Genomic DNA, 17167 nt, shown 5'->3' with positions numbered 1-17167 from the left:
ATCTCTTTCCAAACTGATAACTTTTGTGGGTGTCACACAGATGTACAAAACTGAAATAGATCCTTCAGTCCAACTCGTCCAGGTCGAACAGATATGCTAAATTAATCAAGTTCAATTTGCTAGCATTTGGCTCACATCCCTCTTAACCTTTCCTATTAACATTCCCATCCATATAGGTTTCACATGTCATATTGGTACCAGCCTCCACCAGTTCCTCAGGCAATTTATTCCATACATGCACCACCCTCTGCATGAAAAAGTTGCCCCTTAAGTCTCTTTAGTCTTTCCCCTCACACCTTAAACCTATGCCCTCTAGTTTTGGACTCTCCTACCCTGGGTAAAAGACCTTGGTTGTTCACCATATTCATGTCCCTCATGATTTTATAAACCTCTAAGGTCACCCCTCAGCCTCCGATGCTCAATGGAAAAGAACCCCAGCCTATTCAGCCTCTCCCTATAGCTCAAACTCTCTAACGCTGGGTGTATTTTAGTTTATTTCCATCCTTATTTTCCCCCATTTTTTCAGTCCATAAAAAACAGAGGGCTGTTAACAGCCGTAATAAAATAAAGAATTGCTGATGCCAGAGATCTGAAACAAAAACAAAATGCTGGAGAAACTCAAGGCCTGGCCGTGTCTTTGGACAGAAAAACAGATGTTACCTAACATGTTGAAGAAACATCTGAAAACAAACATGGCAGCTCTGCAAAAAAAAAACTTACAAGCAGAAAAACAAAGATCATATTTGTGTCCAGAGACCCTTTATCAGAATGGAAGTCAACAGGGAAATGGTGGTATTTATACTAACGGCAGAAACGGGTTGTTGGGGAAGAGACCTGAAAGAGAACACGTCGAATAGATAAAGATGGCGTTGACAGAGAGAGGGGAATTAAAAAAAAAATCAAAAAGGGATTGCTGGATAAGCCAGGAGAGCGAGCGTGCGAGAGCTAGAGAAATTCTGAATGGCTGCCAACAGGAAGGGTGAATAATTGAAGATAATTTGGCTATGCTGGGAGCATACAGAACAGAACCTGGGGGCACAGGTGAGTAATGAACATGGAGGGAAGGGTTCATGTCTGAAATGGTCAAATTCAAGATGTATATAGCTGTTAGATAAGGTGATATTCCTCCAGCTTACATTCAACTTCACTGGAATGCTGCAGCAGGCCTGAGACAGAAATGCTTGCATGGAAACATGGTTTTGTGTTGAAGTGGATGTTTCAAGTCATGTTTAATAGCTAGAGGGTGATATTCCACAAAACAGTTACCCAGTATGTGTAATCCCAGTGTAGAGAAAACCACATTGTTCGCAGCAAATACAGTAGACTGGATTAAATGGAGTGCAGCTAAAGCACTGTTTCACCTGGAAGATGGCTCCGGGGCCTTGGATAGTGAACTGGGAGGAGAAAACAGTGAAGTGTTGCACCTTCTGCAATTGCAGGGGATGCTGTGGATATATGCCAGGTTTTGTGAGGGCAAGAGGAACTGACCAGCATTCCCCAGAGGGAACAGACTTCAAGGAATACAAGGGAGGAGAGGGGAATGTACATCTGGTGGTGGCATCCGACTGAAGGTGGTGGAAATCGTGACTTTTGACCCTTTCGATATGGAGGCTGGTAGGACAGAAAGTGAGACCAGGGTATTGTGGAAGGGAAGAGAGAGGAGAGCAGAAGTGCTAAAAATGAGTTAGACACAGCTGTCAACCAGGCTAACAGGAATCCTTGCTTGAGGAAAGAGGAGGATGCGTCTGATAAACCCTTGCAGAAGGTGACATCATCAGAAGAAATGTGATAGAGAAGAGAACCTGGATGGAGTTCTTACAGGAAGCAGGTATTAGGTACATGGTAATGGTGGAAGTCAGTGAGCTTTCAATGGATATCCCCCTAAATGGAAACAAATGGTGAGGAAGGAAAGGGAGGCGAGAGAGATGACCCAAAGAAAAAAAAGGGAGAGAGAATGGAAACTGGAAACAAAATTGATAAAACTTTCCAATTTCAGAGAAACCAGGGAAGCAACACAATTATCTCATGATGTATCAGAGAAAGAATTTTGGAAGAATCAGAGTAGGACTAAAACAAGGCAAGTTCCATGGTCTCCACAAAGAGACAGACAGGCATAACTGCGGCTTGTCTGGATAGACATAGCCATGTCTCTGTTGCAAGAGAGGAGTTTAAGGAGAGTTATTCAAAAGCCAGAGAGAGGAAGATGGTGATAGTAATTATGTATGGGATGGTTCTAGCCTTCTTTCAAAAAGGAAGCAGAGAGCCCTCAGATCATCCTGTTGTGGATGGATATGAAAAGGAGTAGCACATCCATGGTGTCGCGAGGCAGTTAGTGCCAGTAAACTAGAAATTTTGAAACCAATGTAAAGTGTCAGAAGAACCAGGGATGAAAGGGAAAAGAGACAATAAGGGGAGAAAAAAAAAATCAAGCAACGGGGAGGAAGAAATAAGTTCCGTGTGTAGGTTTAGGCTGAAACAATGGGTCTGCCTCAGCAATCATGTTTGAGGATTTTGGGAAGAAGGTAAAAGCAGGCTGTCTGGGGTTGGACAATTAAGAATGGGAAGTTGTAGAAGTAATAGTTTGATGTTCAAATGGTGGCATCATGGTCCAGGGTAGATAGGAGGGTCCAAGAGCTAGCGTTCAGCCTCTACAAGATAGAGGTCAGTACGTCAGACAAACTACAACACCATCCTGGTCAACAGGCCTGACTACTAAGTCAAGGTTGGACCTGAGAGCACAGAATGCAGTCAGTTCAGAGGGAGATAGGTTTAAAAGGTGTGTGGGGAGGGAGGGAATAGAGAAGTTAAGAACTTATGTCAATAGTTCTCAACAGATCAGGTGCAGGTAAGAGACCAAAGGGAGAGGTCCAGATGGAGACACCCGCATAGCTGGGATCAACCTAGTGAACCTTCTCTGGGCCACATTCTTAGATACCTTTCCTTAGATAAAGGGCCCAAAACTCCTCAGTATTCCAGTAGCAAACCGATTAATACCTTGTACGATTTCAGCAAAACCTCCCTGTTTTCATACTCCATTCTCTTTGAAATAAAGGCCAACATTCCATTTACCTTCCTTATTACTTAATGAATTTAGGGGCGAATGCTACAATGGTTTCCCTTGTCAGCACTCTAAACCTAGCCAACAGATTAAATGCAAGAGGCTTCCCACTTAATACAGAAATGAGCACAGAAGCAGGAGTAGATTATTCAACCCATCAAGCCTATCTGACCATACAATATGATCATAGCTGACTGAACATTTCCATGCCTTAACACTCTATTCCCATAACTCTGTATCCCATTGATTGAATATTCCATTTCTGACTGCCAAACACTGAATTGTTGTAGAAATCTACTTTAAAAGAATTCTGAACAGTGTGTAGAAAAATCACCAATTATTCTTTAAAATGAGAATACAGATCCAGTTTGCCCAATTTCTCATCATAAAACAGTCTCACCAAGCTGAGACCAAGTCTGAAGAAGTTCTTACTCCTTCACTAAGCCTGTCCAAATGCTCTTGATGCTGCTTTTCAGCTTCCTAATAAGACACATTCCCACTTTGGCTTATATCATCTGCAAATTTGGAAAAATTGCATTTGATGCCCCACTAGTCACAGCCTGCCAACATGAGAATGACCCATTTGTTTCTACTGTTTTCTGTCTGTTAGCCAACTAATCCATGCCAATACATTTTCTCCTTTCCCATGTGTTTTAATTTTTTAAAAAAAATTAATTTGTGCCCCTGCAGGCTTCCTCAAACAGGTGTTCAACATGGTGAAGTACTTCAACAGCAAGGGGGGTGGGATGGGGGCAATTGAAAGAGGACAATAGGAGGAATTAGTAGGCTGCTTTACCATTGCTGTAACACCTCTTGGGGCGCAGAGAGATTTGAGGATCGCCAAAGAACTTCATTCCATTATGCATCACTATGCTGTTTTTGTCCTGATGGCGAGACCGGGCATAACCAAGGATGATGTCTGTAACATTGGCTGTAATGTGCGACTCAGAATAGCAACATGGGCTTTCGATTAACTCCTCTATGGGAGAGGTCTCCCAATTTTGCACTAGCCCCCAAGCAAGGAAGACTTTGCATGGTCACATGTTGCTCATTGCTGTTGCCCTGGTCAAAGCCAAATAGTCTGAATGGGTTTACTCCTGGAGACTTTTCTATAGCAGTTTGGTACCAACTAGCTTTCTTGCTAGGACATTTCAATTGGACTGTCACAAGTCAACCACATTGCTGTAAGTCTGGAGTCATGTGTAGGCCACAACAGATTACGAATGTGGGAGTTCTCTCAAAAACAATTCATCCACATATGTTAACAATCATAAGTGGAGATGTCTTTGCTGGGTCAGGCATGTTTATAGGGTGAATGCTAATCACATGCCTAATGATTTCTTATTTGGCAAGGATTCGGACAGTTGCTACAACACCGGGGGGGGGGGGTGCATGTTGTTCAAAGCACAGCTTACACTTGCAAGTTTCTGACTTGAATATCAACATGTAAAAACCAACAATTATAATTCATTGAACTTAAAAACTTCAAGAAAGTCACATCCAGACTGAGAATACAAGTGGTGCAGAAAACTTCAGTTCCCAAATTTACATTGATGAACTCAAAAGACATTAATCATGAACCAAGAGAATGATAATATACCCAATCTTGCATCAGTTGTTTTCCACAAAATACTGGCCACATTTTTATCCCTTCATTTTCTTCCTATTTTTCTTCTCTTTTTATAGAAATGACCTACATGGATGTGATTTAATTGGGTGATACAAGTCTTCTGTATTTTTCCCCAGGTGTTTCCTCTGCTGAACTGCATCCAATTCACAGAAAGGTCACTTGTAGCACTTGGGCTGAATGCAAAGCACTTTAATTTATAACCTCATGCCAACATGATAAATTTACCAATCTAAAACTGATAAAGTACTTAGCAATTTATAAATCACACTATGCAAATAAAATAAACATGCTGGGTAGATGAGCAAAAACAAAAACAGGTTTATTGTAAACTCCAACATTAGGTGACACAGAAACACATGCGTTCTATCACAACCCAATGTCAGGGAGATAGAAGAATATGACACTGCCAGAAGCGTGAATAATGAGATAGGGGTGCACTGAGTAGGTATCGCCTGGAGTGGGTGGTAATCCAACATCAGATAAAGACTTATTCTGATCCAGCTACAAAATTTGGTTATTGTCTCTTATCCTGTTTTGTGGAACTTTGACACGTGCAATTTGGTTGAAGTATTTGCTTACAAAACAATAACTGCACTTCACAGTCAATGAATTACTTTTGGAGTACTTGGTGGCATTCAGAGGGTGTGAAAGACTATATAATTTCTTTTACTCATTCGCTGCCCCTCCACCCAAGTACATTTCATTCATTAGCAAAATATTCAAGAGATCATAATTTAAATTCATAACAGATGATCATATAGATGCATGTATGTATAGATATATGTATACATGATGTCAGCGATTTAGAAACATCTGACTTCCAAACTTTTGTATTTATGGATCTGACCTAAGACTCACTTGTACTTATATTGATATTTTATACTGTACTATTTAGTTTCAACTTGCGTATAAATTTACTTTCTGGTCAGTTTTGAAATATTCAGGTCGATTAATCTTTGATCAAAATAAATATACTAATATGCAGTATACTGTAACATTTTCAAACTAAAAAAGTTTCAAACTTCTTGTTGTTATGGCAAATAAGATTCTGCAAATTTAAGGATGTTTAACAGTTAAAAATACCACACTGGATGGCGGCAGAGTTGGACACTCCAGCTGGAGCTCATCCAATCTTCCCATTCTTTCTTTCTTCGCTCTTTTCTTCCCTTCCCTAGACCTCTCACTACCCAGCCCGACTTCCACAACCAGTCATCCAGCGCAGAGCATGGCAGGAGTACAAACAGCAGCCCAGTGCAGAAGCGGCATTGCAACCAGCGGTCAGGCCAAATAGAGACCTCCTGTCCTGATCTGCTGCAGACAGCCCTTGGGGAGAGAGTGTATTGTTTATTTTTTTAAACTGTTTCTTTCTTATTGACATATGGGTATACTATGTATAGCTGTAATGTAACTTACAGGGTGGCACAGTGGCTCAGTGGTTAGCACTGCTGCCAGGGACCCAGGTTCAATTCTATCCTCAGGCGACTGTCTGTGTGGTGTTAACTCATTCTCCCCAGGTTTCCTCCCACAGATGCAGGTGAGGTTAGGTGAATTGGATATGGTAAATCGCACAGTGCTCAGGGATGTGTAGATTAGGTGCATTATTCAAGGGAAATGTAGAATAAGGTTGGGGAATGAGTTGGCGTGGGTTACTCTGCAGAGGATGTTGGGCCAAAACAGCCTGTTTTCACACTGTAGGGATTCTATTTTTTTTTATCTTCACTGCTCTATTCTGTAACTAAGGATTGCACCAAGGTACACTGTACCTATGATGCTGCCACCTGTTGTTGACATTGTTATTCTGTAACTCATTGCAAAATTATACTTTATTCATAAAAAGAAATCTTTGTGTACATGTACTGTTAATGAAACAGTTCAGATCTATACTCTCCTTTCTTAGAGAAAGAATTCAGCCTTGACATTCACTATTCTCTATATTTACAATCAACTTCTTGGCATTTAGCGGAGACGTCAGCAGGGCCTAATTATGGAAATAACCCCCGATATTCTTTGGCAGAAGGATCTTTCAGTGGTCTTTCTCCACTGCACCTTAACGGCGGCTGCCCCAAGCTTTAGTGCGTTACTTTGAACATGTCAGTCTGCACCACTCACTTGGGGTCAACTCCTTCAACTGGAAAACTAGCAAGTTTTGGGCAGACCAAAACTTGATCTTTCACCGAATTAATGGTCCTCCAGGTGCAATCGATGTTCATCTTGGTGTCCCCAGAGAACAGACTGTAGAGCATGGAGTCCCGCATCACGGAGCTGCTCAGGACAAACTTCAACAAACACCACTGCATTTCTCTCCAGACTTCCTTTGCACTGGCACATTCAAGAAGGTAGGCAAAAGTGAGGACTGCAGATGCTGGAAAAGCACAGGTTAGGCAGCAGAGGAGCTTTACCAGCACATTTTGGAAGGTGGTGCGTGACAGTCTCATCCCCTACACAGTTCCTTTAAGAACAGTAGCGGAGAGTGTGCAGGTGTGCATAAAGGATCTGACAGGCACCACCTTCCTATTCATATATCCATCCAAATGCCTCTTAAAATGTTGTAATTGTACCAGCCTCCACCACATCCTCTGGCAGCTCATTCCATACACGTACCACCCTCTGTGTGAAAAAGTTGTCCCTTAGGTCTCTTATATCTTTCTCCACTCACCCTAAACCCATGCCCTCTAGTTCTGGACTCCCCCCACCCCAGGGAAAAGACTTTGCCTATTTATACTATCCATGCCCCTCATTTTGTAACCCTCTGTAAGGTCACTCCTTAGCCTCCAACGCTCCCAGGGAAAACAGCCTGGTGTAGCTTGGTATTGCTGTCCAGCTGTCTTTAGATTGTCTCAAGAACAAAAATGAATATCAGACAACTCGATGAAAGGTCCAACCCATGGAGTTAATCTACTTCCATTTTTCAGATGCTAAATGATATGATCTTAATATAGTACAAATTTCAGCTTTCAGTTATTTTTCAGTGACGAAATTGATTTTGAAAATAAGTCATAGTATTCGGAGAGCTTTATCTGTGTACACCTGTGCTAAATGAAAAGATACTGAAAATAGACTGAGCTTTGGTCAACTTTGCATTGTGAAGGCTGGGTTTGGGAGCACTGAGATTGCACCTAATCAGCTATGCCTTCAAGCAATAATAAATATTTCATTCCTGATCTTTCACAATTAATTGTTTCACCATTCTCAATTGGGCTCCCAAAGTAGAAATTAATTGAAACGTCATAACCACAAAAATTCAAATCTCTACAAGATAAAAACAACGTATTTTAAAAAATTGTGAAGCTGTCTCAGCTCCCAAATCCATCAAGCTTATAAGTCACACAAAACGTAAGGTTTATGACAATGAGCATTGATAATATTTAATATTTATTAATATTTAGTAACATTTCATTCTTCGAATAGTCAACGCCCACCAATGAGTCACTTCCAGCAAGACACCTTCATAGCAAATTCAAGTTTCACAATACACAATTCAGATACCTATCATATTCATGAAACTATTGTACCTCATCACTGCTTACATTATACAACACATTAAAACAAAAATGTGGCATTGAAGGATAAAGCTGACAAAATAATTGATATGTTCATGGAGTATAGCTACCCAAATAAAAGTTTTAAACCTATTGCCCGAAACAGCATTTTGCATGCTCACCATCATGTACCAACTAATATAAATATCGCAAACACTAAATAACATAATAGAAGAATAATATACTTCAAAAAGAGAACGCATTTCTCATTTCCATCTTTAGTATAAAAAGCAAAATTTTGTTTACTGATCATTTCCAAATTTTGGTTCAATTTTACAAGCTACAGAACTAGATTTTCCATTGAGTGGCAATCTCTCACAGCTGCCACAAGTCCGCATGTGCAATTCCCATCTACACTGGAATAGCAAATCTCTGGTGAGCAGACAATCCTGGTCTGTGAGAGAAGTTATGATAAATGAGAGCAATATACAAAACACATCTGCCATAATGATGTACAACATTTGCAGTAGAAATATTAGTACACATTCAATGGGAATGAATTTTGGGTTTCATTATTTAGAACAGTATTATTCATATTTGCTAGTTTATAATTTAAACTGTAAATTCTGACTTTACCTTATTCAGCCAAGTATCAACCCAATCTTTCCCCAAGTTGCACTTTTTCAAAGGAGCTCTCTGTGTCATCATTCATGGAGAATGACAACTTTCAGTTTATTATTTACAGATTTACACAAAGACAACTCTAGGCAATTTCAGTGAAATACAATATTAAATCTTGAATTTCTCTAACAATTTGATATAAATACTAATCATTGTTCGGGTGATAGCTTGTTTGCGAAATACCAGGACATGTGCAAAGGTAAATGTATATCCAGTTCCCCTCCCCCAGTCAACTTTAAAAGGTTTCAACTATGGAGGCATGTGAACTACCGCAACATGCATTAACATCATCCACCAACACAATGGTTACCAGCAGCATGAACTTTGCATCCCGAAAGAATGCAACCCTCTAATGCCTCTTCTCCAATAATACAGGACAATGAGATGGACCTCATTTGGCTCCAGTTGGCCTATTTGATAATAGCTACAGCACCACTTCTCAGCAAGATCTTCTTTCAGCTTCTTGATTCTCTACATGCTACCTGTCAGCATATTTTTCCTCAGATATATGGGTGATATCCAGCTTTACTTCACCTCCTATTTACAACATCCAATACATGACGACATCAAATTTCCCCCATCTAAACATCAGGAAGACTAAAACCATGATTTCTCTAACACCCAGAATTGCCAATGACCTTGTCGTTAATTCCATCTCTTCTCCACCACTATCACATGCTAAACAGAACTGTTGTTAAATTTTACCTCCCTCATTCATCACAAATTTCAATCAAAGACTAACTACTTCCATGGATCACACGTTTTCACTTCTACTTCAATCCATCTGTCACTGAAACCATGTTCATCTCTTTGTAACTTCCTAACTGAATTATTCCAGTGTCTCCTCTCCAGCAATCCCAGTTCTGAGAGTTATTGATCTGAAACATTAAATTGTTTCTCTCTCCAGACGCTGCTCAATCTGAAGTTCTTTTTATATTTCAATTTTCCAACATCCACAGCATTTGCATCTAATGTCTTCCATTTTGCACTGTCACCCTCCATCCAACGCAAGTTATCCAAAAGTGCACCTGTACCGTTATTCACAACAACCAGCCATCATGACCTCTCCGATATACAACACCTCCAAAGTCCTCTAACGTGACATATTTAAAACGTTTGTCTTGTGCGCAAATCCCTTCATTGCCTCACCCTGTTGTAACCCTTCCAGCTCTCGAAAGCCATAAAACTTGCTTTCCAGATTCTTGTGCAGTTCTTACCCTCTTTCCCATGCCATTGGTAGCCATACATTTGATGTTTTATGTGCATATCCTAGAACTAACTTCCTGTATTTTTCTACATTAAAGCACAGTTCTTTAACCATGTCATAGATATGTACAGCACAGAAATAATCCCTACGATCCAACTCGTCCATGTCGATCAGATATCCCAACCCAATCTAGACCCACCTGCCAGTACCCGGTCCATATACCTCCAAACTCTTCCTATTCATATACCCATCCAGATTCCTTTTAAAAATTGCAAACGTACTCGCCTCCACCACATCCTCTGGCAGCTCATTCCATACACGTACCACCCACTGCATGAAAATGTTGCCCTTTGGGTCTCTTTTAGATCTTTCCCCTCTCACCGTAAACCTATGCCCTCTAGTTCTGGACTTCCCGACCCCAGGGGAAAGACTGTCTATTTACCCTATTCATGCCCCTCATGATTTTATAAACCTCTACAAGGTCACCCCTCAGCCTCTGACGCTCCAGGGAAAACAGCCCACAGCCTATTCAACCTCTCCCTGTAGCTCAAATCCTCCAACCATGGGAACATCCTTGTAGATTGTGGTTCTGTTCGCCGAGCTGGAAGTTTTTGTTGCAAACGTTTCGTCCCCTGGGAGTTGGCATTCCTAGACGTGATAGTACAGAGAACACCGAACGGAGAATACACCACAAGGGTACACAGGAAAACAACACACACAGACCAAGTCCTAAACTATGAAAGTAACCACCCCAACACACACACACACACACACAAACAAAGCTGCATCAGGACACTATTCAAAAGAGCTACAACACACTGCAGTACACCAGAACTGCGAAAAGAGGAAGAGGAACACCTATACAAGGTATTCGCCAAAAACGGATACCCGTGCAACTTTACCAACAGATGCCTAAGAGATAGACCACGGAACGAGGACATGCCACAACCAAAAGGACTAGCCACACTACCATACATCAGGAGCATTTCAGAACTGACAGCCAGACTACTGCGACCCTTAGGACTCATAACGGCACACAAACCAACAGCCACGCTCAGACAACAACTTACTAGAACAAAGGAGCCAATACCCAACATGAGCAAAACTAATGTAGTTTACAAAATACCATGCAAGGACTGCACAAAACACTATATAGGACAAACAGGAAGACAGCTAACAATCCGCATACATAACATCAACTAGCCACGAAACGACACGACCAGCTATCCCTAGTATCCACACACTCAGACAACAAGCAACATGAATTCGACTGGGAAAACACTCCTATCATAGGGCAAGCCAGAGAGAGAACAGCCAGGGAATTCCTAGAGGCATGGCATTCATCCACAAACTCCATCAACAAACACATCGACCTGGACCCAATATACCAACCACTACAGCGGACAGCTGAAACTGACACCCGGAAGCGGCAAGGACAGATCACTATAAATACCGGAAGAAACATCAAAGAAGCGCTTCGCAGGAGGCTCCAGGGCACTGATGATGTCTCCTAGCCAGGGGACGAAACGTTTGCAACAAAAACTTCCAGCTCGGCGAACAGAACCACAACAACGAGCTACAAATCTTCGCACAAACCTCGAATCCTTGTAAATCTTTTCCAAACCCTTTCAAGGTGCACAACATCCTTCCAATAGGAAGGAGACCAGAATTGCACACAACAGTGGCCTAACCATTGTCCTGTACTCAATGTGTTTGATTATTTTGGCTAATCTGTGTCTCTCTGGCCAAGCACCAGATACTGACAATTTCACAAAGCTCCTTCGGATGTATTTGTACCTAATATTTGAAATACAGGTAGTTCTCCTATAAACACCATAGTTGCATTCCAGTGAAACCTCAATAGAAATAATGGGGCCTATGGAAAAAAAAGTGAGGTTGGGGCAAACCAACAAAGAAAAATCACTGACAATCGCTCAAATAATCATCCAAACGTCTAACGCAAACCATAGCACAGTCTGAATGAAGGCTGAAATCATTAAAAAACAAAAATAAATTTAACAGTACATTTTAAAAATTCTAAGAAAGCTGCTGTCTGCACAGTACCTCTCAAAGCTGCTCTGTCAGTAGCTGACATCAGTGCATGCGCAGAATGGCACAAAGACCAGTGTTGACATCCCGCATGCACAGAACAGCAAACATCAGTACATGTGCAGAACAGCACACAGACCAGCACCATCATCACAAATGGGCAAATATCGGTGCAAACACAGAACAGTAAGAACATCGGCGCATGCACAAAATGGCATGGAGATTTCAGCGCGCAGAACAAAGCATCAAACCAATCCCCACTAGAATCAGGCTATTGCCAACAGAGGTAAGCATTCTCCAAAATACCATTCCCTAATTCTTCAGGAACGTTATAGCCAGTTTGGGTGGCACATTGGCACAGTGGTCAGCACTGCTGCCTCATAGCGCCAGAGACCCGGGCTCAATTCCCACCTCAGGTGACTGTGTCGAGTTTGCACATTCTCCCCGTGTCTGCGTGGGTTTCCTCCGGGTGCTCCGGTTTCCTCCCACAATCCAAAAATGTGCAGGTTAGGTGAACTGACCTGGCTAAATTGCCCGTAGTGTTAGGTGCATTAGTCAGGGTAAATGTAGCAGAATGGGTCTGGATTGGTTGCTCTTCGGAGGGTCGGTGTGGACTTGTTGGGCCAAAGGGCCTGTTTCCACACTAATCTAAACTTCAAATCACACTGGTGAAACATGCATTACCCCAGAAATACCTGCAATAAATCCCATGGATTGAAAATGTCTGCTAATTCAACAAATTTAGTAATGTCACAGAACATTTATGCTCTGCCTGCAAAAGTGACCCTGAGCTTCCAGTTGCCTGCTACTTTAACATACCACCCTGCTCCCTGGCCAACATCGGTACCTCAGGTTTGCTGCAGTGCTCCAGCAAAGCTCAGTGCAAGCTGGAAGAACAACACTTCACATTCTGCTTGTGGACTCTGCAGCCCTCCAGTTCAATAATTTCAGAGTCTGGACTCCCCCATGTCCTAATTCCCAATCACACACACCAGGTCTTGTTATCACAGTCTGCTATTAACATCTATTCACCCTCCCAGCCAGATTATTACTGACCCCTTTCATCTGTTCAGTTATTCTTCTCTCTCTTTGGGCTCTATCTCTCCATATTGTTTACTCCTTACCGTCTCCCCCACCCTATAATCTGCATATAAACCAACACTTTCTTAGCTATCATTAGTTCTGTGGTCACTGGACTCAAATCATTAACTTTAATTTTTCTTCACATGTGCTGAGCTATTCCAGCAACTTCTCTTTTTAAATTTGGTGAAGTATTGTCCCAAATAGCTGAACCCACACATGCATGCTTATCTATGGGTTAGCCAAGACCTTTCAGTACTTTTACAACAAACGGGTACAGAAAAATACATTGCAACAAACATTTTGCACTTTTGGAATTGACAAATGCTTAAGTTTGTAGCTGGCTTGCCTCAATTAATTTTAGGAGTAGCCTTATTGCTAAAATATTTCACTCATGAAATTTCATACACTTACAATTTAGAAATACCTTAGATATAAAAATCCTTACCTGAAAATGGAGAATTATGGTCCATATTAAACCAAGTGTTAATTTCGGATTTCCATCAGTAATGTCATCATTTCTAATATTTACTAATTTCACCTAAAACAACAAAAACACAGACAGTTTCTTCAGTATAGTAGAAAGACTCGGCTTTGTCTACTGCATATTTGAGAAATAAGAACATCCCATTTTATAGATCAGTTAATCTAATAAATTTCAGATGAAGCGTTCTAGAGAAAAAAAAAGTTCTTTTGACCTATACCAAAATATCAAAACGTTTGTGAATAAATTGAAAAATATCCCTGTAATTGGAACATTAGAAATAACTGGTCGATTATTTGCAAAAAAAAAAACACCAGAATTTTCCTGAATTGGTTTCGGAACTTAAAAATTCCCTTCAAGATCAATAAGTCTGATAATTGATTCTTCCAATTGTTAAGTGGAGTTAAGTGGAAATGGTAGTACTAAGTCACAATGGACATAGTTATGTGGAATTATTGAATTTTTATTGACACAAAGCATTGAGGACAAACTGTTTATTCCCAGCATCGAACAATGAACATGAATACCAATTCAAGGAGAAAATTAATATTTATACTGCATGACAGAAGAGTACTGATGACAGTCAACTGATAGATTAATTCTCTATGGCAACACCTCTACCAATCAATGCTGAATGATACATAAATCCAGGTTTAGTCAATGCAGTGAGAAATGATCCAGCATGTCACTTGTCACCTATTCTGTTGGGTTGAAACAGATGCACTGTGTGTACACGTTCGGTCCTCAAATAACATGGTTCTGCATCTTAATATATGTAGCTTCCTTTAAACATGGCCAATGCCAATGAGTTAAATAATTACTGTTGTGCTCGCCTTAACCAAACTCCTGGTCACGTAGATAGAACAATGTATTAACAAGCTATTTCAGCTGAAATTCTGAAACTTATACATTATGCATATATGGAGGATTAGTTGGCTCGATTGGCTAGATAGCTAGTTTGTGATATAGAGTGAAGCCAACAGTATAGGTTCAATTACCAAATTGACGGAAGTCATCATGAAGACCCTGCCTTCTCAAACTTGCCCCTCGCCTAAGGCATGGTGACACTTTGATTAAACTCCGCACCAGTCACCTTCCACTAATGAGCGTGCAGATCTTTGGCTCTCTTGGTCTTTGGTGACTTTACCTTTATTGTTATGCAAATATAGAGCTGAGAAGGTTGGGATACCTCCTCCTATCTGATTGCAATAATAAATTAACTTCCCCTTTAGATCCATTTGTTGGAAATCTACTATATTTTAAAGGACATTTTTGATCATTAACAATTGGAATTTGAAGTACTCTAGAAAAAAAGTATGCTTTACTTTCAACGGTCTGGTGATCAGCTAGCTGCATCCCTGTGACATATCAATATAATGCAACTTGAGTGAGTTTCAGGGAACCAATTTGCTAGGGAGAAATTCACAAAGAGGAGGCTGGAAGAACGCAGCAAGCTAGGCAGCATCAGGTAGTGGAGAACTTCGGCATTTGGTTATAACTCTTCCTCAGGAGGCCATCCTGAAGAAGGATCATACCCAAAATGTCAGACTTCTCTACTTCCTGATGCTGCCTGGCTTGCTGTGCTCTTCCAGCCACCTGCTGGTCTAGTTTGGATTCAGGCATCTGAAATTTGTGTCTTTCTGGGAAAAATTCACACTCAAGCCCGAAGTGATTACCAGATGCAGACTTTTTAAAGCAGCACTAACTTAGCTGAGACATACCTAAGCATCTAACAATTTTAGCACCTTCTTAGTTTAAGCAGATTATAAAATTCACTGATGCAATAGCCCATAAAGCCTACAGGGAATCTTGCATGGGATAATAATTTATCTAATTGCCATGACCCAGGTCAAAGTTCACATCGGTCAAAGTTACTTTAAAATCCAACTGCTAAAATAGAACAGCTGGAAGTAATGTGTAATACAATAAGTTATCTTTGCTTCATTATTGAAAATGTAGATAAAGCCGCATTTACTGCCTATTCCTAAATAACACAGGTTCAACCTCCTTCAACCTGTGTAGTGATGATGCTACCATATTATTATTTTAGATAATTGCAGGACATTGACATATTGCATTTTTCTCCTGTCACTGGTTCAAAGTCAAGTTGGTATGCAAGCAGAGGGAACCGGAGGTGACGGTACATCAAACACTACTTCCCCCTACACAGTAAACATGGTAGAGCAAGTAAACATCATAGCCAATGAGTGTACAAAATCAATTTCATGACTTACTATGGTGAGATTTGAAATGTACAAAATCTAGATTAAATAGTTCAATATCACCACCATGTATCCATGTACTCACCTGTCGTTGTTTTAGGTAGTCAAGTGCAATCTGTACATTCTGTAACCTGTGGAAACGCATGCGGCCTTTCTCACGAGGCTAGAAGAGAAAATTAGTATATTACAGAGTATTAACACAATTATAGAATGATAGACGAAGCTGTAGATGTCATTCCATTCACATGTAACAGTATGTGTAACATGCAACAGGATAGTTAGTTTTCGAACAACTGTCACATGTACAGAAGGCAGCAGGCAACATTCAAAATCAGTTAAAATATTAGTTGTTTGCTCATTTAAAAATATTTCATCAACAAATTTAAGCTAAACAAACATTAAAGGGTAAGGGAAAGATGAACAATATAGTTCCTTTGTACAGCACACTTTGGGGCGGCACGGTGGCACAGTGGTTAGCACTGCTGCCTCACAGCGCCAGGGACCTGGGTTCAATTCCCGCCTCAGGCGACTGACTGTGTGGAGTTTGCACGTTCTCCCCGTGTCTGTGTGGGTTTCCTCCGGGTGCTCCGGTTTCCTCCCACAGTCCAAAGATGTGCGGGTCAGGTGAATTGGCCATGCTAAAATTGCCCGTAGTGTTAGGTAAGGGGTATATGTAGGGGTATGGGTGGGTTGCGCTTCGGCGGGTCGGTGTGGACTTGTTGGGCCGAAGGGCCTGTTTCCACACTGGAAGTAATCTAAAAAAAAAGTAATCTAATCTAATCTTCAGTTGATGTTTTAACTGTAATATGACCCAAAGCAGTTCTTCATTCTCTCTACATCCGAACCAGCCTCGCATTTAGTCAGTAACAGTGTTCATGGAGTCCACAGCGTCACTATTGCCACCCTCGTCATCCTCACCAGCCAATTTCTTACTTATTCCTTCCCAAGGTGTTGTTTTGCTGGGCTTAAGCTATTAACCACCCTCCCATTTAATTAATCAAAACAATATGCTTGAGAAAGTCAAATGACCTAAACAATGTTGTGTCATTGACTTTACAAAGTATTCTGAAGTAAAAGTTGAGAAATGTGTAATTATTTTTCAGTCGAAGTATCCAGCCAGTGAACTAACAAAGGCAAAATGTAGTACATGCTGGAAATTTGTCAGGCGTTTTCACAAAAGGTTGCAGTCCTGAAATGTAATTGTTTCTCTCTTTACAAATGTCTTATCTGCTGAATATTTCCAGCATTTTGAGAACAAAGGAAACCACTATCAATCA

General features: G+C 40.8%; 1 protein-coding gene across 12 annotated transcripts in view; it reads right to left on the bottom strand.

Annotated features, from left to right (window-relative positions):
* Positions 1-17167, bottom strand: part of macf1a (microtubule actin crosslinking factor 1a) — a 536531-nt gene that overhangs the window by 309825 nt on the left and 209539 nt on the right. For all 12 annotated transcript variants that reach the window (XM_060847668.1, XM_060847672.1, XM_060847670.1 and 9 more), the window contains exons 4-5: positions 15976-16053; positions 13633-13725 (exon numbers count right to left, since the gene is read on the bottom strand). In XM_060847668.1, coding sequence (XP_060703651.1) covers positions 13633-13725; positions 15976-16053 — 171 coding nt within the window. The remainder of the gene's footprint in view (positions 1-13632; positions 13726-15975; positions 16054-17167) is intronic.

This window comes from Hemiscyllium ocellatum, chromosome 30 (assembly GCF_020745735.1).
Source record: "Hemiscyllium ocellatum isolate sHemOce1 chromosome 30, sHemOce1.pat.X.cur, whole genome shotgun sequence".
In the NCBI taxonomy this organism is placed as follows: domain Eukaryota; kingdom Metazoa; phylum Chordata; class Chondrichthyes; order Orectolobiformes; family Hemiscylliidae; genus Hemiscyllium; species Hemiscyllium ocellatum.
Note: the sequence above shows the minus strand (reverse complement) of the source record. Positions and strands in the feature narration are given on the sequence as shown.